This window comes from Sapajus apella, unplaced genomic scaffold (assembly GCF_009761245.1).
Source record: "Sapajus apella isolate SASKATOON/1434 unplaced genomic scaffold, GSC_monkey_1.0 scaffold3, whole genome shotgun sequence".
NCBI lineage: Eukaryota > Metazoa > Chordata > Mammalia > Primates > Cebidae > Sapajus > Sapajus apella.
Window position 1 is genome coordinate 36544680 of NW_022436943.1, and position 23509 is coordinate 36568188.

Sequence of the window (23509 nt, forward strand, 5' to 3'; positions counted from 1 at the left end):
ACACACACACACACACACACACACACACACACACACACACACACACACAGAGAAAATCATGTGATGATAAATGGAGAAGACCGTTATCTACAAGGCAAAAAGAGAAACCAGAATAAACTTTCCTGTGGACACCTTGATCTTGAACTTCTAGCCTCCAGAACTGTGAGAAAATTAGTTTCTGTTGTTTTTGTCATACAGTCTGTGACACTTGGTTATGGCAGCCCTAATATAGAAAACTAATGTAGTCCTAGTAAACCATGTAGACTATAATAAGATAGTGTTAAATTTAGCTTAAAACCTCCTGCATACTTTGAATTCCTGCATAAGAAATGGCAACTTAACTAAGAGTATAATTTTATAATAAATAGCTGAGTTTTATCCAATTACAGAAGCCAAGCTTCAGTCAATAACAGGCCACCATCTGATCAGATCATATCGATATAAAGCAAATGTCAAGCTGTAACCAATCAAGCTGTTTCTGTATATCACTTCCTTTTTCTGTCTATAAATACTTTCTGCACACTTGCCATGTGAAGCTCTTCATACATACTGATTTAAGGTGCTACCTGATTCATGAATTGTTCTTTGCTCAAATAAGTGGTTAAATTTAAGTTGTCTAAGGTTTTTCTTTCAACAGTAGAATGAACCCATGTGAAATGGGTTCATCTTTAATGCTTTACATCTTTTCAAAATGGAATCTGTTTTCTTCCATGTAAATGTTAACACTAGTGTGGACAGAAAAATTCAATAGACTTTTGAGTTGGGAAAGAATCAGGTTAAGTGTGTAAAATTCAATCTTCTGTCATTAATAAATATATTCTGCTGTACTTACATGTTTTTCATGTGGCTCTAATGATTAAAGAAGGTTTTGTTCATTTGTTTGTTTTTTAAGAAAGGGGTTGGGAGATGAGAGAAGTCAGTGATATAATTGAGAGATTATATAGATAAATATATTTTGATTTGTAAATTGTGATTTAATAATACACCAGAAGTTTCATTCTTTCAAATTTTAAAATATTCAATATTATAGCCTTTTACAATATAGATTATTTGGTCAATAATACTAATTTTTCTAGGGGAAATAAAAGGTCAGCTGTTCAACCATTACCACATACTACGTGACAGTCATTTTCAGAAGGACTTATAGGTGTAAACACCTACAAGTGTGGGTAAATGTCTTAAGAGTGCACCACGGTGTTGATTTGAATGTGTTTATAGCAACTTTGCCTCTTACAACCTAGCAGAGCAGAATTCACAGACCCTTCAACATATAGGACAACTAAACTCATTAAGTTAAAGGTCACATGTTCATATCTTAGTAGTATGCATGTACATAAAGCAAAAAGGTCGATCTTGCATATTTTAATAGTACTGATACAGCATTAAATAAGTAAAAAATTCACTTGAAAACAGGCTGAAAGGTTAAAAGGGGACAAACGGAAGCTTTCACAGCACAACACTTGACTACTACAATAAAATTATATATTGATTTGGTAAATGCAAACAAGAATGCTAACTATTTTTTTAGATAATATTTTCTTTAAAAGTAGAAAAAATATTTGTGAGACCTTTCAAATGTAATTTTGATAGAGTGTCCAGGTTCAGCTTCGATCACCCACTCACAATTCAAAGAGTCTTTGTAGTATCCTGGCCATCCTGGTGAGAGAATCACTCCACTGGGAGCTGAAAAATGGCCACCACATGGGGCTGAAAAATTAAATCAGAGAACAAGTAAGAATAAAACATTCAGAATAAATTGCAGATATTGTTCTTAATGCTAACTTTTTTAAGGCAAATCTCTGCATATCCTTATTAAATAGCTAATACTATAATGATACATCTAGTCAATTATTTCTGTTAAATGATTATTTTTCTAAAAGGGTAATTTACATTTCAAAATATGAAATAGCAACACTTAGCATGACAGGTAATAAACTGCTCATCCTTAAGTCTCTGAATAATACCCCTTACATATATTCTTGTGTCTCCATCGTCATCTTTGTCTTCAAAGCTTGAAAGAAAACCCAAGTTGTTAGTTTTGGTTTCTTTCTCTTTTATTTTCTTACATATGTTACTAAATTTTACCGATTCCCCTCACACACTGTCTAAAGAGTTTGAGCTTCCATTTTCCAGAGTCACTACTATAATTCAGACTTTCAGTGATTCAGCTTTTTACCTTATTTCTTATCTGCTAATTTCTTTCTTGCTTTAGTCCAGCTGTCAGAATAATGTCCTCCAAATTATAGTTTTATCATACCATGTCCTAAACATCTATCTCGTTTCTGAGATTTGCATTTTGATCTCTTTTTTTTAGCATCAAATTTAAATATTCTGTTTATCATTTCAAATATTCTATTCTCTGCTTTTCCCTAAACTCACACAGAATTGAAACCACAACGATAGCATTGTAGTTCCAGTAAGTACTGATTGGGTCATTTAGTGAAAGCACTTCATTTTGGAGCTGAGTAAACCAAATTTTGGAGAGAGCAGCTTGCCAAAGTTCACTAGGCTGAAAAGTCTTAAAATCAATTTCAAGCCAACTTTTGCAAAACAAAGCCTTAGCACTGACCCTCTTCCATTATTTCCTGTATTGGTAAACGAAACCACCATCTGTCCAGTTACATAAACTAGCAAGCTAGAAGTATTCAGTTTTCATACTAATATTGTTTTTACCATTTACTCCTATATCCAACCCATCCTCAAGCTCGCTCTTGTTTCTCTAGCTCTATGGCATTCTTCTTAAATTACCATAATCTCATCCCTAAAGTATAGATACAACCTCTGAACTGGTCTCTGCATTTACACTATTCTCCATGCTATAGATGCAGTGATTTTTTTTTTTTTTTCTTTTTAGTTCAGAAAACATACCATGCCCTTCAGTGAAAACTTTCTGTGTTGCCTGATAAGGCTGTGTAGGTTCTAGCTGTTCTTTATTCTCCAGCCTTAACTTTGAACTCCCCCACTTCACTCTGCAGCCCAGCTACATTACCCTGCTCCACTTTCAGGAAGTATACACAGGAAAAAAAATAAAGCAAAGAGTATTTGAGATATTAAAAATTATGAGGATAGAAAAAAAGACTAAATGTATACTAGATCAACTTTTTAACATATCATTATTCCTGGTGACTTACTACATTATTTTCTTTACATCTTCCCATTTAAACTCTTACCCATCTGCTTATATTTTTCCTAGATTGTTTCTTTCTGTTTTGGCTTACAGAATTTCTAAAAACAATTGCTGTAGACACTACTTTACTCCTTTTTATTCTTTAAATAACTTGATGGAACACAAATGAAATAGTAAATATTTATAAATTGACCTAAGAATTAAACATTACTGTGAAATTCCCATTTGAGTAAAATATTTTCTATATGAAATTGCTAAAAGTTGTTATTTGTATGACAGAGAACTTTCATAAAAACTAAGTTTTCTTCCTTAGTAGAATTTAATTTTGTTTCCTAAAAAGCTTTTAAAGAAAGACATTTTCATAAGGATTATTTACTCTTCCTAGTTATGATGACTCATAATTAGGTTTCCTGTAGGGTTAAGCATTTCAAAAATGAAATTATGTGCATAATAGTCACTTAAATTATCATATTTTACAAGACTGAGCTAAGTATTTTAGTGAAAGTCCTCGAAATATGGAGTATTTCTGACAGAAATCTTTATTATGTCAGCAACTAATATTGTTCCAGAAAAGCATTCATTCATTCAACCTAATCATCATTAGAAGAGATAATTAGTCATAAAATTAACAATTGAGTAATGTGCCATAAAGGTTAGAAAAATAAAGTACCTAGAAGCATTCTGACTTGCCACTCAGTCCAAAATGTGAGGGAGGCAGAGTTAGGAGAGGGCTTTAAAGTGAAGAAGTAGCCTAAAGATGTTATTGCTGTTTATTTCCTAAAACGGCTCTACGGAATAGTGACCCTGCTAGTGATCCTGCTAGTAAATCCCTCACATTTACTTCAGAAAATGTCATAAGTCTCCTACTTACTACTTACCTTCCACACACAACTGAAACCACAATGATTGCATTGTAGTTCCAGTAAGTACTGATTAGGTCATTTAGTGTAAGCACCTCATTTTGAGATGAGTAAACCAAATTTTAGAGAGAGCCAGTCTCCTACTTGTGACATTTTTTGAAGTAGCTTCTTTCTCACTTAAAGCTTTGGAATTTCCCAAAATTATTCTTCCAAAAGTATAGGAACAGACTCTCTAGAACGTCTACACCCAGGAAGAGAGACACATGCTCACATGGGCTGGTCAGCAAAAGCCTCATGATTAAAGGGACTATCAGGCACATGAGGAAAATGTCAGTATGAAGAAGCCATGGTGTGGCATCAGTGGAAGAGCATGGAGTACATAAAATGCAGAAGAAAGGAAAGACTAAATCGAGAGAAACAAAACGAAACAAAAAACAGCTGTAGAAAAAAAAAATCTGCCCAGAGTTTTAGAACAACAACCTAAAAATATTATTAATTACAAATATTTTATTTGTAAAGAAATCTAACTGCAATATGACTTAAATACAACTAAAAAAACAAAAAGTTAGTTACCCAAACTTAACAATTTTGCCATATCCATATATTGCCTATAGTTAACTATGTACCTATTGAAATTTAAGAAATTCTTATACTTTTTTTTTAACCAAAACTAAGCTTGTGTATCTCCAGATGAGACGATATTACACTTTAAAAAGGATTTCTCTAAAAAACAGTAACTACTCCTGGCTGAACAAGGAAAATTTGGAACATACAGAAAGTAAAAAGGGGACCTAGGCCATAAAGAAGCATTTCAAAGTCCATTCATTCATTCATTCATTCATTTTTATTCATTTGTATTTCAGTTCTTCAACACACCATTGTGTGGCAGGCGTATGCCTGTGTGGCATTTGTACCACTTCTACTAATGAACATTCATGGAATGTTTTCTATGTGTCAGGCACTGTGCTAACAAGTCCCTTATATTATTTTATATAATGCTGAAGATAATCTAGCCAGATAAGTACACTATTATAGATAAGAAAACTGCTATGTAACAATTTAAAATAATTTGCATGTGAGCTATCAAGGATTTAAATAAAGGCAATTTGACTCTAGAAAATTCTTTCCAAATGACATTAAGATAGTCTTTTTCATTTCCTCATAGTGCCCATGGTGCAAAGGACAGAAACATTAACAAAAGGCAAAAATGTGATAAGTTCTATAACAAAGGCATGTCCACAGTACAAGGGGCCTGGAAAAGGAAGTGAATAAATGTTTCACAGAAGAGACAAGCGAAATGAATTCAAGAATGAGTCAGAGGTCACCAATAGAAAAACTGAAGGAAGATATCATAAATGAGAGCAACATCATGTGCAAATGCTTAGAACATTTAGTTAGCATAAAGTAATGCCAATACCTTTTTGGGGGAATAAAGAAGTGATAAGAGGAAATTAGAAAAGGACTTGGTTATAGTGTGGAAAGTGAATTATGGCAGTTGAAAAATTGTTGACAAAGGATATATATATATATATACATATATAGGCAAAGGATAAGATTTTCATTTAAGTATACCTGGATTTAATGATATCAAGAGATTGTTACAACTATCTAGGAAAGGTGTTATCAGAGTCTGAAATAAGGCTGTAACAAGGAAAGGCAGAATATGCAAGGTATTTAGGAAGGAGAATTAAAAGCATTTATTGACATGCAACGAGTGAGTCAGGGGGAGTCTAAACTGGTCCTTGGGGCCTTGGCATGTACAATAGGGTAGATGGTGATTCCATTTACCAAAATGGGAAATACAGAGCAGGGAGGAGTTACATGTGGAAAGTTAACGAGATTCAGTGCTAAAATAGAAGGGTCTGTGAAATATCACAAGAAACGAGAAAATAATCTGGAGCTCTTGGCTATCTTAGGAATGATTTTCAACATAGGTTGATGTTCAGGTTTCCAGGTAGGTTGAAGGTAAAGGTGAATATTTAGAGGGAAAAATGAAAGATGATTGAATATTCAACCCTTTGAAAAAAGTTTTAATTTAATAAAATTAAGTACATGTTGTCCAACAGTGAGTATATCACTATGTAACCAGGGTAGCTTATCCAACTCCCAGAGATCAGAGGTTCTTGGCCTTGCTAACCCGGAAGAATGGGGAAAGGGGTCCCAGAGGTGCAGTTAGTTTGCTACTCAAATAAATATTGTAGACCCAAAGAGTTTAAGGGAAAAACAATTTATTAGACAGAGAGAGAGAAAGACAGCTCCCTCGCTGTTGTGGGAGAGGCTCCAGAGAAGGAATCCGTATAGGTAGGAACAGCCGGAGTTTTAACCCTTGAGTTATTCCCTCCCTATTCATGTTGTCATTCTATCCGAGGAGTTCTTTCAAACTTCCTCTGGAGTGATTGATCTTTGACTCTGATACTGGATTGGCTGTTGGTCCACAACTCTTGAGTTACAGAGCCACCTCATCCCAGAGTTTTCGACAGGTTTTCTGGGCCAAAGGAGTCTCACCTGGCTTTCTCTGCATAGCCTGCTTGCAGGAAAGCCAGACAAGGAACTTTACATTTGAAACCCTCTGGTTCCCAGATGGAGCCCTGGTGCCGGGTAATTCCTGCCTTTGAAACCACGCCCCTTGCGGACCCAGGAAGAGAAGCTTGTATAATACAGTTCCTCAACTACACTGAGAAAAGGGCTGGGATGAATTATTTGTTTGGGTCTTCCTCTCACCTGTGTGAATTGGGATAACTGTAGCAAGTAAAAGTAATAAATTCTTAGGTTTTAGTGGAAAAATAGAATAGTTTATATCTTACTTGTCGGAGACAACCTTTAGTTTAACTAAATTTAGGCAGGCTTCTTCTTGACTCAAGACTGTTCCCTTTCCTACCTCCCTTTCCTAGACCCTTTACTTTAGAAAACTTGTATTTTTTATTTCCTCTGTACTTTTGAAATGTAAATTTTCTCCCAGCCTTTTACTAGTTTTACAACCCAGGAATGTCTTTTTCAATGACCTGGGAGCCATCCCTTTGAAGAACACTTATCTTCCAGTCTCTGTGGAAGAGTAGGAACCTAACTTCAGTAAGCTCCAATTATCAAACATAAATGATCTAATCACTTGGGCCAACCTACTCCCTAGCATGTTCCAGTGCTTTTCCACTAGCTCACCCAGTACTTAAAAACCCTCCCTCTCTTTCAAAAGCGTTGAGTTCCATCTTTCTTCTCCTTTGTAATAGTTTCAAATAGTCTTGCTTGCCCGTTTAACTCTGATGGAGAAATTATTCTTTGACATATAGATGCTTCTCAACTTACTGAGGAGGGAGACCCAGGCATTTGGAATTCCCTCCCCCTCTGTCATCCACTGTGCATCTCAATAGAAGAGAGAGCAGGCCAGCTGGCGCCTCCTGAATCTCCTTCCTGAAAACAACAAGCTAGGCCCTGGGGAAAGTCTCCAGAAGGAACTATGTAGAAGGCACTATTTTTACTTAAAACAAGATCAAACCAGAAACCTTTTCACATGTGAGTCCTAAAACTGTAAACCGAAACCCTTTCATATGTAATTCCTGAAACTGTGAACTGAAACCCTTTTCATATGTAATTCCTGAAACTGTGAACTGAAACCCTTTCATATGTAATTCCTGAAACTGTGAACTGAAACCCTTTCATATGTAATTCCTGAAACTATGAATTTAAGATTCTTCCACGTGTAGCATCTAGAGTATAAGCCTATATAAAGGCTGAACCTCCCTTTGTTGGGCGAGTTTTGCTATTAGGCACACATGCCAACAAAGCTCCCAGCTGTAATACAAATTCCTTCCTCCTGTATCCGGTGTCCGAGAGATCCATTTCCCACGGCCTCTCCTGCTACATTTTGATGGAGTTTTGACTTATGATCATAACTTGATCAGAAACATGGAATAGGTAGTGGCAGAGCTGAGACTCAAATTCCTAGTTAATAATTACTTCCACAATAGATTTATTAAATTATTTTTCCAAAAAAAAAGTTTATTTAAGCATTTTATACTCTCTTTACCATAGGTTTAGTGAAGACAGAAATAGATGGAAGGTCAGGGGGTAGAATATTTAGTCCAAAGGTTTTTAGTATAATTTTGAGGCTCTAAACTTTCCATTTTAAGTTCCACTCCAATAGTATTTATTATTCATTTTTTATTAATCAAATGCACATTTAGTTTCTGCTACTATGCCTAAGATACAGTGATAGCTACTGAAATTGAAAAACAATTCTATATGACATATCTTCCTTTAAGAGATACACATTTTCTACAAGGAAGATTCATACAGTTAACATAAAACATGATAAGTACATGCTTGAGCTGGGTAAGTGGCCTTGAAATATAGGGCAGGGACAGGTACTATCCCAGCGGCATTAGGAAAGAGTCCTGGGAAGGAGATGTAGCCAAAGAAGAGTTTAGATTTAAAAAAATGAATACAAGCAAGATAGATAGGCTTAACAGAAAGGGCACAGAATAGGCAGAGGCAGGAAGCAAAAAACACTAATCTGTGTGGGCAAAAGTCAAGTGGTTCTTTGTTGCTGCAACTTAATGTTACTGCAGGCCTAAGAAGGGGCAGTTCATGGGGGCCTTTTAGTTATATGCAGTGATTATTGCTTTCAAAGACTTTCAAACTTTAGTGAGCACCTGCTGAGCTTGTTAAAATGCAGATTTCTGTATTATACTTCTTTTTTTAAATTTTTTTATTTTATTGCATTTTAGGTTTTGGGGTACATGTGAAGAACATGCAAGATTGTTGCATAGGCACACACATGGCAGTGTGATCTGCTGCCTTCCTCCCCATCACCCACATCTAGCACTTCTCCCCATGCTATCTCTCCCCAACTCCCCTCCCCCCACTGTCTCTCCCCTATTTCCCCCCCAACAGAAGCCAGCGTGTAGTGCTCCCCTCCCTGTGTCCATGTGTTCTCATTGTTCAACACCCGCCTATGAGTGAGAACATGGGGTGTTTGATTTTCTGCTCCTGTGTCAGTTTGCTTCTAACTGTTGTAAGATGGGACCAGAAAATCTGTATGGTTAACAAGACCCTCACGTGATCCCACAGTTCTTTTATTGGTTAAGTATGTGGACCACACAAAAATTTAAGGGACGTAGGTGGTCTGTGGCCCCAAGATCTCTTGGTTAATCTCTCAGTTTTCCGGGATGAGGAAGTTATTTGGATATTTTAGTGAAGTACAAGTTGTTACCTTTAATTCTCCTTTTTGTAGCGATCAAATAAACATAAAGGATATATAAAGTCGACATAGTTGATTTATCTAGTTTTATTTTTCCAAGGCTTGAAGAAAGTCTGTTACAAATAATGTGAGTTGGAGTGCTGGCTCAATTTTGTGTTACTTTAAGAAGAAAGGACACATTCAAAGACCCCATTGTGTGTGATATATCTATATCTATATCTATCTATCTATCTATCTATATATATATAAAATATATATTATATATAAGTGAACTTTAGGTTCTGGGGTACATGTGCAGAACATGCAAGATTGTTGCATAGGTACATACATGGCAGTGTGGTTTGCTGCTTCCATCCCCCCATTGTGTTTTAAGACATGGATGAAAGAATCAGAAGTGCTTGAGACTGCATTCAGATAAAATTCTCTTGAAAAAAAATGCTAAGGAGTGCTGATACTCCACAGCAGGAGATGCTCTTCCATCTGAGAAGTGGTACTTAGGTGCTCAGAAGGAAGTTGAGGACCATGAGCTGAGCTAGGTTTTGATCACAGGGATTTTGCCATAGGTGAATTAAAGAGGTGAACATTGTAGCATTTGGTCTGATACAGCCCCTTCTGTGGAGTTGTGCCTGATAAAATCCAGATGCCAACTCAGGGACAATCAGACAATGACTGTTCCATTTTGTTCCTTTTTTAAAAAAAGAAAAAAACTTGCTTTATGGTTATAGGTGTGGTAAGTAATCACCAGCTCTCTCCAATTTCAGCACACTTCCTGATGGTTCAAAAAAAAAAAAAATCACAGGGAACAAGTCAGGTATGTAGCTAGGGTAAGAAGAGACATACAGAAAGTTGGTAATTAAGGAGCCAAAATAGAATCATTTCTAGAACCATTTCTATCACTCCCCATATCCAGCTCCACAAAGATTAGAAGCAAAATCCTGCAGATGGCTATTAAATTAGATTCTGCTATAGTAGTCCTCCAGGAGACCTGGAATTTAATACCACCTAAATACTTAACTAAAAGATGCATTTATTTTTAGATATAAATGTGTGAATATATGTCTGTTTATAAGAACCACAAATCAATTCTGATCTATGTGTCAAATTGTTACTCTAATTACTTCCTCAAAAGAACTCTCTCTAAAAAGAATGTAATGTCTGTGAATGAGAATGGCTTCCTTTCCTCTAAGGCTAATTGAGATTCAAGAGAAAAACTCTTATCCTCAAAGGGAAAGTTCATCAGGCATGCAAGTCCAGCCTTGTCTTTGAACAGTTCTCCTGGGACTTTAGTACCATCCTATTCACTCAAAGAATTCTCTTAGATATCTCATTAGGGAGTAGGAAGGATCATAAGCCACAGTTACGCAGGGAGTTCTCTGCTAAGGGCAAGGGAGTTCTTGCTTGAGTAAGCATTTTATAGAACATTCTAAAGTTGGTGAAGCAAAAGCAGAAAAGACTCTTTTTTCTAATTACTGCCTTAAAACACATACTGCCAAATCTCTTTCTCTCCTCAAAGAGCATGTTAGCAGAGCCTCTAGTTTTTTTTTATCACTTCCAGTATTTAAAAACTTGGTCCAGTTCAATTTAAAACTCTTGTCTTATTCTCTCCATTCATTCACCCAAGATCCTTCTGAGTAGTGGCCTGAGAGACTTGAAGGATAGGGAGGAGCACGCTAAAGCAATACCAGCACTTTCTGCTTTATTCCTCTACCTACTTCAGGACTTGGAGTAGAGGAGCTATTATCACCTCTTTTATGTATTGACCTCTTCCTTTTTCCTTTAGATTCTGTTTCCTGTGGTGAGTTAAGGCTGGGATGAGGTAGATTATGCTGTCACAGTTCTTTCCTGGAAGTTGCTGCTTTCCCTGCAAACCCTTGTGTGTTCACTGGTGTCTTCCTGTTGTCAGGTATGGAAAATGTTGATTCTCCCATGAGAATAAATGAGTTGTTTGCAAAGGCCAAGAGTGGAGAGAATAGCTTCTCACTGCACAATTCCCTGATAAAAGATAAGCTCAATCTTTTGTAGCTGACTGTCTGCTCCCATCTCTGGCAACACTCTATGACTCTGATGGATTTTCTTCTCCTAATGGCCAAGCCTAAGTAATTTCTTTGGTATTCATTTGATGCATAGGAAACCTACATCATTGACTAGCCAACTATTTGAAGTAAACAGCTCTCCCTCTCTCCAACCTGCCAGCTTTCCATCAGTTTCTTTCCTCTTGTTCAATAGGCACAGAAGGTAGATCAGCAAGTCTATTGTATAAGCAAATATCCACTTGGAAATTCTCTTTCACACAGACGTCTCCATTCTTGATGAGGAATTCTCTTGCAGCCCTTTCCCTCAGTTTGGCTTGAAAATAAGGAGACTAGCATTTTCCTTCCTCTAAGATGAATGAAAAACCAAACAACTTATGATTCAAACAGTTATCGAATGGTACAGACAGATAGATAAATAGATAGATTGGATAGATAAAGACATACAGATCTTTATGTCTTTGTTTCTTAACACATTGGAAGTGGGATGGCTGAGGTTATGACTGAGATAAGAGACAGCTAGACTCACTTAAGCTCTGGAATAGGTGTCTTGTCCTCAATTTTTCATGAAGAGGAATATAGGTAATTTTTTCTCCTTAACCAGACATCTAAGTTGCCAATGCTAAAGCAACAGGACAATTTAGTATTCCACTTTGTTAGTTACACATTTATTCCTATTGTTTTCCTTGAGGGGAGAGTTGCAAAGATAACAATGTTCAATATTATTTCGAGTGTCCACAGAAAGAGGCAACTTTGCCCCTGTTAACCCAGCATCTTAGTTAAATTATCAGCTTTGAGGCATTAGCATTCATCAGATTCTTCTAATGTATTTCACTAAAGGTAATCTTTTTTATTTATAAAGCATCCCCCATGAATGCATTATATCTAACCATATTCAAGAGTATGATCATATAATCCAGAAGGCCAATATTCATCTCCATTTTTATCAGGGAGATTGATTTAGATCAAAGGAGGCACTGCTGGCTACAGTGTAGAGGGCATGTGAGACAGAATCAGGTAAAAAGGACAAGAGAAGAAAATAGCATGTTTGCATCAGAGCCTTCTGAGACACAGAGGAGAAATAATTATGAAGAAACTAATGGGTGGGACAGGTGGACTGAACAACAAGCCATTTATCATTTGAACCACAAATTTCAGTATCTGCATGGGATCTGGAAGGAAAAGACAAGGTACTGCTCAGAAAATACCAGAGGGACCAAGTTGCTTTAGAGAAGAATGTCACTTTGGCTGCTGTGTTGAGAATAGAACTGAATAAATTCAGGGACAGAAGCAGTGAGAGCAATTAGGGGGCTATGGAGTAATTAAAGCCAGAGACAAAGGTTGCTGGTACCAAGATGTCAGCAGTGGAGGTAGTAAGAAGTGCTTGAGTTTTGAATTATTCCAAAGGATGAGCTAACCAGTTTTCCTGATGCATTGTCTATGGTTATGACAGAAAGAAAGGAGTCAGGAAAGATTAGATAAAGATAGAAGAGTTTTGGCCTGAATAATGGAGTTGCTATTAATAATGGAGAAAGTATATGACAGTAGCAGGTTTAGACTGATGGGTGGAGATAGATCAGTTTTGGAAAGGATAAGTTTGAGATGCCTATTAAATACCTAACTGGGAATTTGGAGTAGGAAATTGAACATATAAGCCCAGATTTCAGGGCAAAAAACCAGGCTAGAGATGTAAATTCAAGAGATAGCAGCATGTGGATATTGTTTACACTTAGAGACTGATTGAAAAATCAACAATAAAATTAGTGAAATAGAGAAAATAAAATATTCAAAACGTAGCTCTGGGACATGCACTTAAACAGATCACAGAGAGGAGAAACGAGTAAGGGAGACTAAAATGAGCCTGAGTAGTATATTTAATAAAATAACATTTCATAATATATGTAATTTTTAGACTTGTCTAACTTATTTTTCCATACACAGTTAAATAATTGTATAACTTTAAATTATTGAGGAAAATTTGATTTTAAAACAAAAATGGCATGAATTTCAGATTCTATAACAAAATAATGAATATATTAATGCATCTCTCATTTTCGGCCTGCAATAAAATCCTTTCAACTTTCAATCTGCATGTGTATAGTTCAGTACCATTTTGTTTTAATGGCATTCACCAATGAATAATAAATCTTTATATTCAGAAACTGTTTCCTTCTGTGGCTGCAACAGAGATAGGAGAATTAATTATGTCCAACTCTCTTGCTTTCTAAAACAGAAAATTCTAGATGGCTTAGTCTTCACTGCTTGACACTTAGAAAGAACTTTCTTGTTTTATACTACATCTCATGGCCTTATATCTCTTTCAAGTTCTTTTGGGATTCACTGGCTGGCTTATTACTGGCAAATTGAGAAGCAGTCATTATAAAGTAGAAATATAACTCAGAGAGTAGCTGAAAATATATGTCAAAAACTTGCTGTCTCTCTCCTTTTTGTTTTCAAAATCAGTATATAATTTATTATAACAAGGTGGAGAATTTATTCACTGAGCTTCTAAGGAGATAGAATCTCAACTGAAAAATGATCAGAATGGAATTAATGAATCTTTCTTGGGGGCAGAGCATAGTGGAGTAGATTTTGTGTTAACTTGAAGATTATGTATATGACAGAGGGATGAAACTCATGTGAGCAAAGACATGGGCCATAGAAAGCAAAATAGGAGGGAAGAGAAGAGCTTAGTGATGAGAGGACTGTGTGTGTAAGCAAGGGGAAAGAGAAAAAGGGAAATAAATGATAATGATGATGGTGGTGATGATTTTTACAAGCTACCTTGAATGGTGGGTGAGAAGAGGGAAGAGATGGCTTAGGAAGACATTTGAGAAGCCTTCTGTTTACTTCATTGTATAAAACACTTGCATCCTAACAAAAAAAAATCAAAGTAAAAATCTCATTTATCAATGCTTCTTAAATAACTTTGGTCTAGTTCTTGAGTCTGCTTGAAATTAAATTATGCTTGACAATTGAGCCACATTAGCAGCTAAATTATTAGCAAAATTGTACTACGTCATGGTAAAAATAGGATAAGACATGAGCAGAGTATTAATGCAAAGATGAAAGGATTTTGCAGAGAGTACTTTGAGTTTGAAATAATCATTTGGGGGAGAATGCACAATTCAAGATAGGATGTTCCAGCTAGACTCTAGGTGCTAGAGGATTGGACTTAAGAAGTGTTACACAACTTCGCAACTAAATAGAGCAACTCAAGAAACTTCCTCAGGAAATAACTACTTTGCAAAATGATTTTTAAGTGGGGAGAAGGGATATCCAATTTCTTGAGACACTGCTGTGCTTCCTTAGAAGGAATAGAGGTTGCTGTCCAACATATGGTTTCTTAACTGTTTCACTTGGCCTAGCACAATAGATTGATTGCTGCTCTTTTCTAATGTCCATGAGGTATTGCACAGGCTAATGGAAACATTGCTCTCAGTTGTCAATAACATAATTTTTTATTGTTTATGTTGTTGTTAAGCAGAGAAATATTTATCTGTGACTATGTCTCTATAAAAAGTAAGAAAACATACGTGCCCCTTGGGAGGGTAGCCTGCTTTCTTTAGCCCATCTAATTCATTTATGTCACTTCCTTGCTCCTGTAAGAATTTGAGATTATGATTCCTGATCTGAGGCATTGGTGATTAGGTACTATCTGTAGACCCAGATTCACCAAAACTACCATCTTGTCTAGTGGCAGTTGGCTTCACCATCCTGGAAGACATTAACTACCTAGATGAAGTTGAGTTGAGTAAAAATTTTGGAAAGACATTTTCTGGCTCTGTGTTAAACTCACAGAAAGAGTTAAAAGCAAGACATCCACTAAGGAAGAGTATTAAAAGATTGGAGAATCAAAAGTACCTGCAACAAGATCATGGCAGACTTACTTATAGCTAACTTACCAAATAATCACAGACACTCTCCTTTACAAACTGATCTCAAGAATCTGGTAAAGCAAATCAGAGCTAAGAAAAATAAGTTAATTATGGCTATATTTAAGAAAGAAAGCCAAGTAATGATGCTCAGATCATTTGAGGTAGAAACAAGGCTAATACCTTTCAGCAGACTGAAAGTCTCAAGCCCTTAGAGTTGTCCCTTAGATAGGCAGATTTATGGGGACAGACACAAGTGGGTTTCCCAAATCACAATAAGAAAATCCCTCTGATGAGTCAAATATTACCCTTAAATTTTGCTTTATGTATAGCAATACTGGTCACAGGAAAAATTCCAGTGGCAAGAAGTGCTGTGGGATTTTACTGGATGATTACAGGATTCTGGGATTTGGAGGTCAAAAATGGTTCAAATTTGCATTGCCTGGTACAGTAAAGGAAATTCAGTTGTCCAAGTTTCCCTTGTAAAAAAGAATTAAGAGAAAGTACTATCTTAGCTGGGCGCACTGGCTCATGCCTGTAATCCCAGAACTTTGGGAGGCTGAGGTGGGTGGATCATCTGAGGTTGGGAGTTCGTGACCAGCCTGGCCAATGTGGTGAAACCCCATCTCAACTAAAAACATAAAAATTAGCTGAGCATGGTGTGTGTCTGTTATCCCAGCTACTTGGGAAGCTGACGCAAGGAGAATGGTTAGAACCTGGGAGGCAGAGGTTGCAGTGAGCCAAAACTATGCCACTGCACTCTAGCCTGGGGAACAAAGTGAGACTCCATCTAAAAAAAAAAACACTATATTATTCATATTTCAGGAGACACAAACACACATGCTTAAGTGGAGAAATAAAGTCTAAATGCAATTATATTGTGTTCCACTTCCCAATTTCCTTGAACTTAGGATGGTAGAAAGAACTTTGAAGGTTATGGTACAGGTTTGCTTGACAATGTCCTCTGAGGCCCCTGAAATTCTGATAATACTACAATAAATAAAAAGGTAGTTTTAGGGTATGAAAAGAAGGAATTCAACGAAAGAAGTTTCTTGCAAGAAAACTGTACATCAAGAGGGTTGAACTTAGTGAGGAGGCTCACACACTATCCAAAAGGGGCCTGGACTATACAGAACAGTAAAATAAATGAATGTGAGAGAAGTTGTGTTGTGAAGTGAAAACAGCAGTTTAAGCAGCTGCTATGAGTGGGACACTGGTGAAGAGACAGGAAGAGGATTTTTAGAAAGCTTTCTGTGTGACACATTATGAAAATCCCTGGGTCAGCCCATTAAAGATCTACAACAATCATCTACACAGTTCTTCAGTGCTTTAGGATGTTTCTTTGAAGAAGATGCCATGAAGAGACTGGCCTTAGGTAGAGCCAGTTACATTTAGGCTACTATCGCAGTGTTGGCGAAGCAGTCATTGGCTGCCATTAAAATGAGTTAAGATGACAGTTTGTAGAATTCAGTGTAAAATAACTACAATGCTGATTACAGTAACATTTTTTTTTTTTTTTTTTGCCACTTGCAGAACTGAAAGCTCATAAGGCCATAAAAGTCATCTAATCTTTCTTCTTTATGGTGAGAATTGGATAAATTCATTCTGGAGAAGTGAGTTAAAATTTTCAGAAAGCCCCAATCTATCCTTAGGTAATGCATCAGTGTTGAACTTCAGGTCAGTGAATAAAACATATAACCAAATTCTGCTAAACAATTGTATTTAAGTTATCTGAAATGTGGGATCATAAAGCTGCAACCCATCATGATATTTCTTTCTTTTGGTCTGACAATCCTTATTCAAGGACTACGGCAGATGAAAGTTTCTTTATTCTCAAAGATTTCCTAAAGTTTTAGGGACTGACTGATTCCTCAGTTTGAGGATTTATTGACATGGGTGGATCACTAATTTGCTAATATGCCTTAACTTTTAGACACTTATGATACAGAGGAGTTGGCATGGGTGTGGTGGTAATCTTTAAGTGTATTGAAGCTCTGAGTTTCCAGACAAAAACATTTTATACTGACTTCCATTGTTCTCTAAGTTCTGATTAAAACAAAATGTTCTACCTTTTAATTTTAATACACAACAATCCATATGCATACATAACTTTAGCAATTTGATTTTGAAGGGAACAGAAGTAGAAATTTAGTTTTATTAACCAGAAAATACAAACATGTACATTTAAAAATTTATTCTATTTGAAATGTTTAATATGACGATAATTTAAAAGTTTGAGCTAAAATGTTAAGCGTAAGTTGGAGGTTGTGATGGTGCCCAAAAGATGTACTATAATAAATAATTTTTTTTTTTTTCTGTAAAAGTATGGGCTGTCTAGAGAACAAAGGAGACAGGAGGTGTAGGTTCCCAACCATAATTCTCTGTGTAAGTGGGAGTGGCTCTGGAACCTTCAGGAATGGTGGGGGAATGGGGAAGTTTTTTATTTTTTATGTTTTTAAATTAGGAAAAATAAAAAAAAGATTTCCTCAGCTAGTTGCAGGCTTTCATTGTTAGTAACTAAGTAGAATTTAAGCAAAACTAAAGGAAATAAAAATAAACCTTAATTAGAGGCTCAGAAATCAAACCCACCTGAGTTAATTACAGAGTTGACAGCAGCCTACTTTGTCAGGTGGAAACTGGCTCAGAGGGTGGTTTGGGATGGAGCTGGTAACCTGGCAAGGGCCTCCCTAAGATTGCTTAGGGCCCATTCCAGTTCTGCCTTCCTTGGCTCCAACCTCATCTTTAGTGATGTTTCCACCTTGCTATTGGGCCCGCAAACAGGTAGGTGAGCCAATTGTGTGTCATTTCACTCACACATAGAGAAAAATAGTTCTTGTCTATCAGAAACTTCATAAAGGTTCTCTTTGGGATGCGTGAAGGGCTTATTGGCCTCTGTCAGGTTAGAGTTCTGAATATTTTATCTTACTTCTTTTTCAAAATTAAATATTATTTTTCACACATAGTAGAAAAATCTGCCTGAAATTGCTCTATCTAATTAAGTAGTGATTCATTATTCACTGATGTTAATAATTATTTTTACCTCTGCAATGCAGCTAGGCACCAAGCAACTCTGAAAACAATACCCAAGTTAGGCAAACGAGGATCCAACAAAATTCAAAACTTACCTGGAGGTGGTCTCTCTATGTGTTCACCGAGATTTAAAACAAATTTCAGTGCAGGGAAGGGAGAGGCTCAGATAATGTCATATCCCAGCTGCAATGGCTCTCAATCAGCCACTTTGGAGCTACTTAGCATTATTTACAAATGGCCTAATTCTCTGAACTTCTCTAGTCATTCATCAGATCCAACTCACTCTGTTCTTCCACTGCAGTCACAGTGAACTTGCTCTATTCCTTTTGCCTGAAACATGCTTGTCTCCCATTTCCTACTATTCCTTCAAATGCTAACGTATGGCAGCTGGGCACAGTGGCTCACCCTTGTAATCCCAGCACTTTGGAAAGCCAAGGTGGGTGAATCACCTGAAGTCAGAAGTTCAAGCCCAGCCTGGCCAACATGGCAAAACCCCATCTCTACTAAGAATACAAAAACAGAAGATGGGCATGGTGGCTCCTGCCTATGGTCCCAGATACTCGGGAGTCTGAGGCACAAGAATCGCTTGAACCCCGGGCGGCAGGGCAGAGACCATACCACTGCACTCCAGACTGGGCTACAAGAGCAAAACTCTGTCTCAAAACAAGCAAACAAAAATGCTGAAGTAGATTTTCCTTACTGGTTCCTCAAGGCTTGATCAAAAATGTGTTAAAAGAATGAATGGGCTACGGCAAAAAGAATAATGGAAAAATGAAGTATTACTATCCATTTTCCCTACTTTAGTCCTTTATTGTGTAACTCCATTATGTTTTTAAAATAACATCATAGTCATAATTACTGACAGAGTGGCCCCTGCTGAACCTACCCCATTTGAAGTTTGAAAAAGAACACTAAAGTCATCTAGTTCTGTTCCCCTGGTATAACAAATGAGAAAGCAATTAGAAGTAAAAAGAAGAAAAGCGTTAATTGAAGGGGCCACTAGGAAAACATAATTACATGGTTACATGGTCTGGTATTACTTCATTATGAGACATATGAAATTGTTCAATCCAATGAAAGTCAGCAATATAGGTAATGCTTTATTCTTCAATTAAGTCTGCTATACTTTGGAAAGCTACATATTAAATATTCTCAATTTAGCTAGTTAGTTTTGACACAGGTAAAAAGAAAAACTTGAAAAATAAGAAAGAGAAATTATTTTAAAAATAATTATTGTATGGCAATCTACTAAAGGGTATTGTACAGTTATAATTCACCTATTAGTAAAAGTTCATTTATATGTTTTCAATAAAATAGATACTTATTATTAGGTACTATAGTGGAAGGAGAAGTTAAAATTTAGAATATTAATTCCCCATGAGGAAAATCTAAACAAAGCCCCCTCCTTTCAGTAGATTCTAAATTTATATACTATATAATTGACATGTTTTATTTTTAACTATGATCATCCTTCCCTCTTACCAACATAATTTGAGATTTTACATGAGTGTATATATACAAAAAATAGGCTAGGTGGAGTGGCTTATGCCTTTAATCCCAGCATTTTGGGAGGCCAAGGCAGGCAGATCACTTGAGATCAGGAGTTTGAGACCAGTCTTGCCAACATGGTGAAACCCTCTCTTTACTAAAAATACAAAAAATTAGCCGGGCATGGTGACATGCACCTGTAATCCCAGCTTCTAGGTCGGCTGAGGCAGAAGAATTACATGAATCTGGGAGGTGGAGGTTGCAGTGAGCTGAGATTGTGCCATTGCACTGTAACCTGGGCAACACAGTGAGACTTGGTTAAAAACAAACAAACAAAAAATAATAATTCCAAACATTATACATATCACACACACACACACACACACACACACACACACACACATACACACACACACACACACACATTACATATATGACCGGAACTTTGTTGACTATATTAAATTGGAAAAATAAAAACTGACAAAAAAATTAGCAAATGATGCCTTCAGAAATCATATATTTTAACTAAATGGCTGTTTTAGCATAAGTGTATTTATTATAATTGATCATTCTTAACAAATTTTTAAAAATTAGTGTGTACCATGAATAGCTAAAATACCAAGAAAAAAGGAAATGGATATTAAAACGTATACTAAAGTATAAGAGGTATACTAAAGAGGAGGGGCACCAAGATGGCTGAGAGGAGGCAATACCAGAATGTAGCTTCCAGAGAATGAGACTCAGAGGGCTAGAGGACTTAATGTTTCCAAGCGAGGTTCCGGGTTCCTTTCAGTGGGACTGGTAGGTCACTGAAAACAGCCCAGGGAAGATAAGCCAAAGTAGAGTGAGAGCAGCCCAGGGAGAGCCAACCAAGACAGGGCAGGGTGCGTCCCCACCTGGAACATGCAGCTGGCTTGGAGGGTCAGGGACTTCACCTCCTCAGTGCTCTGATTTGGATCCTGTGCTTCTCTCATCCCTCCTGCAAACCATGGTCCATGAGTGCCCAGCCAGATGGATGGGCACTGTGAGTTGTCAATGCAAATCTGAGCAAGGGCTTCCACCTGGTGCCGCAAGTTGTTGGCACAGACCTCCATGGAAGTTTGAACTAATGCCAGTGGGACCGAACTACCCATCCCACAGAAAGAGGCAGAGTTGAAAGCAGGGAAACAGGTCATAAGACCTGACAGGCCCCACCCCTACAAAATTCAAACTGAAGCCCGTGTGCTAGAGAGCTTCATGGCGAATACACCAGTTTGACCCCAACCAGAAAGATCGAACTTGGGGAAGGAGAGAAGGAAGGTGGGGCTAATCTTACCTGCAAACAAACTCCAGGGGAAGACCACCCACCCAGCAGTCTGACTAAATCCAAGGCAGCCCAGCAGCACCTCTACAAGCCAAAAAAAAGATATAGCTCCAGCCTCAACAGAAAGGACACCCACTCAGAGACTCCTCCTGAAATCACCAACTTCAAAGATCAAAGGGAGATAAATCCACCAAGATGGGCAGAAAACAGTGCAAAAAGGATGAAACCATCAAAGATCAGACACCTCTTCTCCTCCCTGGGATCACAACTCTTCATCATCAAGGGAACAAAACAAGACAGAGAATGAGTTTGACGAATTGACAGAAGCAGGCTTTAGAAGGTGGGTAATAACAAACTTCTCTCAGTTAAAAGGCCATGTTCTAACCCAATGCAAAGAAACTAAGAACCTTGAAAAAAGGTTAGATGAAAAGCTAACTAGAATAACCAGCTTAAAGAAAAACATAAATGACTTGATGGAGCTGAAAAACAGCATGAAAACTTCACCAGGCATACACAAGTTTCAACAACCAAATAAATCAAGCAGAAGAAAGGATATCAGAGATTGAAGATCAAATCAGTGAAATAAAATGAGAACAAAGATTAGAGAAAAAAAGAGTGAAGGAAATGAACAAAGCCTCCAAGAACTGTGGGATTACATGAAAAGGCCTAATCTACACTTGATTGGCATACCTGAATGTGATGGGAAGAATGAAGCCAAGCTGGAAAACACTCTTCAGGATATTATACACGAGAACTTCCCCAACCTAAAAAGGCAGGCCAACATTCAAATCCAGGAAATACAGAGAACACCATAAACATATTCCTCAAGAAGAGCAACCTCAAGGCACATAATCGTCAGATTCACCAGGGTTGAAATGAAGTAAAAAAATCCTAAGGGCAGCCAGAGAGAAAGGTTGAGTCACCCACAAAGGAAAGACTATCAGACTCAAAGAGGATATCTCGGCAGAAACCCTACAAGCTAGAAGGGAGTGGGGACCAATATTCTACATACAGTTAAAGAAAAGTACTTTCAACCCAGAATTTCATATCTGGCCAAACTAAGCTTCATAAGTGAAGAAGAAATAAAATCTTTTATGGACAAGCAATTGCTGAGAGATTTCATCACTACAAGACCTGCCTTACAAGAGCTCCTGAAGGAAGTACTAAACATGGAAAGGAATGACCAGTACCCACCACTGCAAAAATGTATCAAATGGTAAAGAACAACAATACAATGAAGAAACTGTGTCAACTAATGGGTAAAACCCAGCCAGTAACAAAATGGCAGGATCAAATTCAAACATAACAATATTAATGTCGAATGTAAATGGCCTAAATGCCTCAATCAAAAGACACAGACTGGCAAACTGGATGAAAAGTCAAGAACCATCAATGTGCTGTATTCAGGAGACCAATCTCATGGGCAAAGGCTCACATAGACTCAAAATAAGGGGATGGAAGAAGATTGACCAGGCAAATGGAGAGAAAAAAAAACAAAAAACAAACCAGGGGTAGCAATCCTAGTCTCTGATAAAATGAGCTTTAAACCACAAAAGATCAAAAGAGGCAAAGAAGGGCATTATATAATGGTAAAAGGATCAATGCAACAAGAAGAGTTAACCATCCTAATATACACACCCAGTGCATGAGCACCCAGATACACAAAGCAAGCTTTTTTTTTGTTTTTTTTTTTTACATAAAGCAAGTTCTTAATGACCTACAAAGAGACTTAGACTCCTGCACAATAATAGTGGGAGACTTTAACACTCCACTGACAATATTGGACAGCTCAATGACACTGAAAGTCAACAAGGATATCCATGACTTGAACGCAGATCTGGACCAAGTGAACCTAATGACATTTACTGAACACTCCACCCCAAATCCACAGAATACACATTCTTTTCAGCACCACATCACACTTACTCTAAAACTGACCACATAATTAGAAGTAAATCACTCCTTAGCAAATGCAAAAGAATGGAAATCATAACAAACAGTATCACAGACCACAGGACAATCAAATTAGAACTCAGGATTAAGAAACGCACTCAAAACCACACAATCACATGGAAACTGAACAATTTGCTACTGAATGATGAATGGATAAAAAATGAAATGAAGGCAGAAATAAAAATGTTTTTTGAAACCAATGAGAACGAAGACACAACATACCAGAATCTATGGGACAAATTTAAAGCAGTGTCTAGAGGGAAATTTATAGCAATAAATGCCCACATGAGAAACAAGAAAAGATCTAAAATCAAAACCCTATCATCAAAATTGAAAAAGCTAGAGTAGCAAGATCAAAAAAACTCACAAGCTAGCAGAAGACAAGAAATAACTAAGATCAGAGCAGAACTGAAGGAGACAGAGATGTATAAAACCATTCAAAAAATCAACCAATCCAGGAGCTGGTTTTTTGAAAAGATCAACAAAATAGACAGACTGCTAGCTAGACTAATAAAAAAGAAAAGAGAGAAAAATTGAATAGATGCAATAAAAAAACGATAAAGGGGAGATCACCACTGATTCCTTGGAAATACAAACTACCATCAGAGATTGCTACAAACAGCTCTACGCATATAAAACAGTAAATCTG

The 23509-nt window shown here is 37.0% G+C and overlaps 1 protein-coding gene across 6 annotated transcripts in view; it reads right to left on the bottom strand.

Moving 5' to 3' along the window:
* Positions 1-23509, bottom strand: part of CSMD3 (CUB and Sushi multiple domains 3) — a 1239477-nt gene that overhangs the window by 455359 nt on the left and 760609 nt on the right. For all 6 annotated transcript variants that reach the window (XM_032246339.1, XM_032246357.1, XM_032246370.1 and 3 more), the window contains one exon: positions 1569-1707. In XM_032246339.1, the coding sequence (XP_032102230.1) occupies positions 1569-1707 (139 nt within the window). The remainder of the gene's footprint in view (positions 1-1568; positions 1708-23509) is intronic.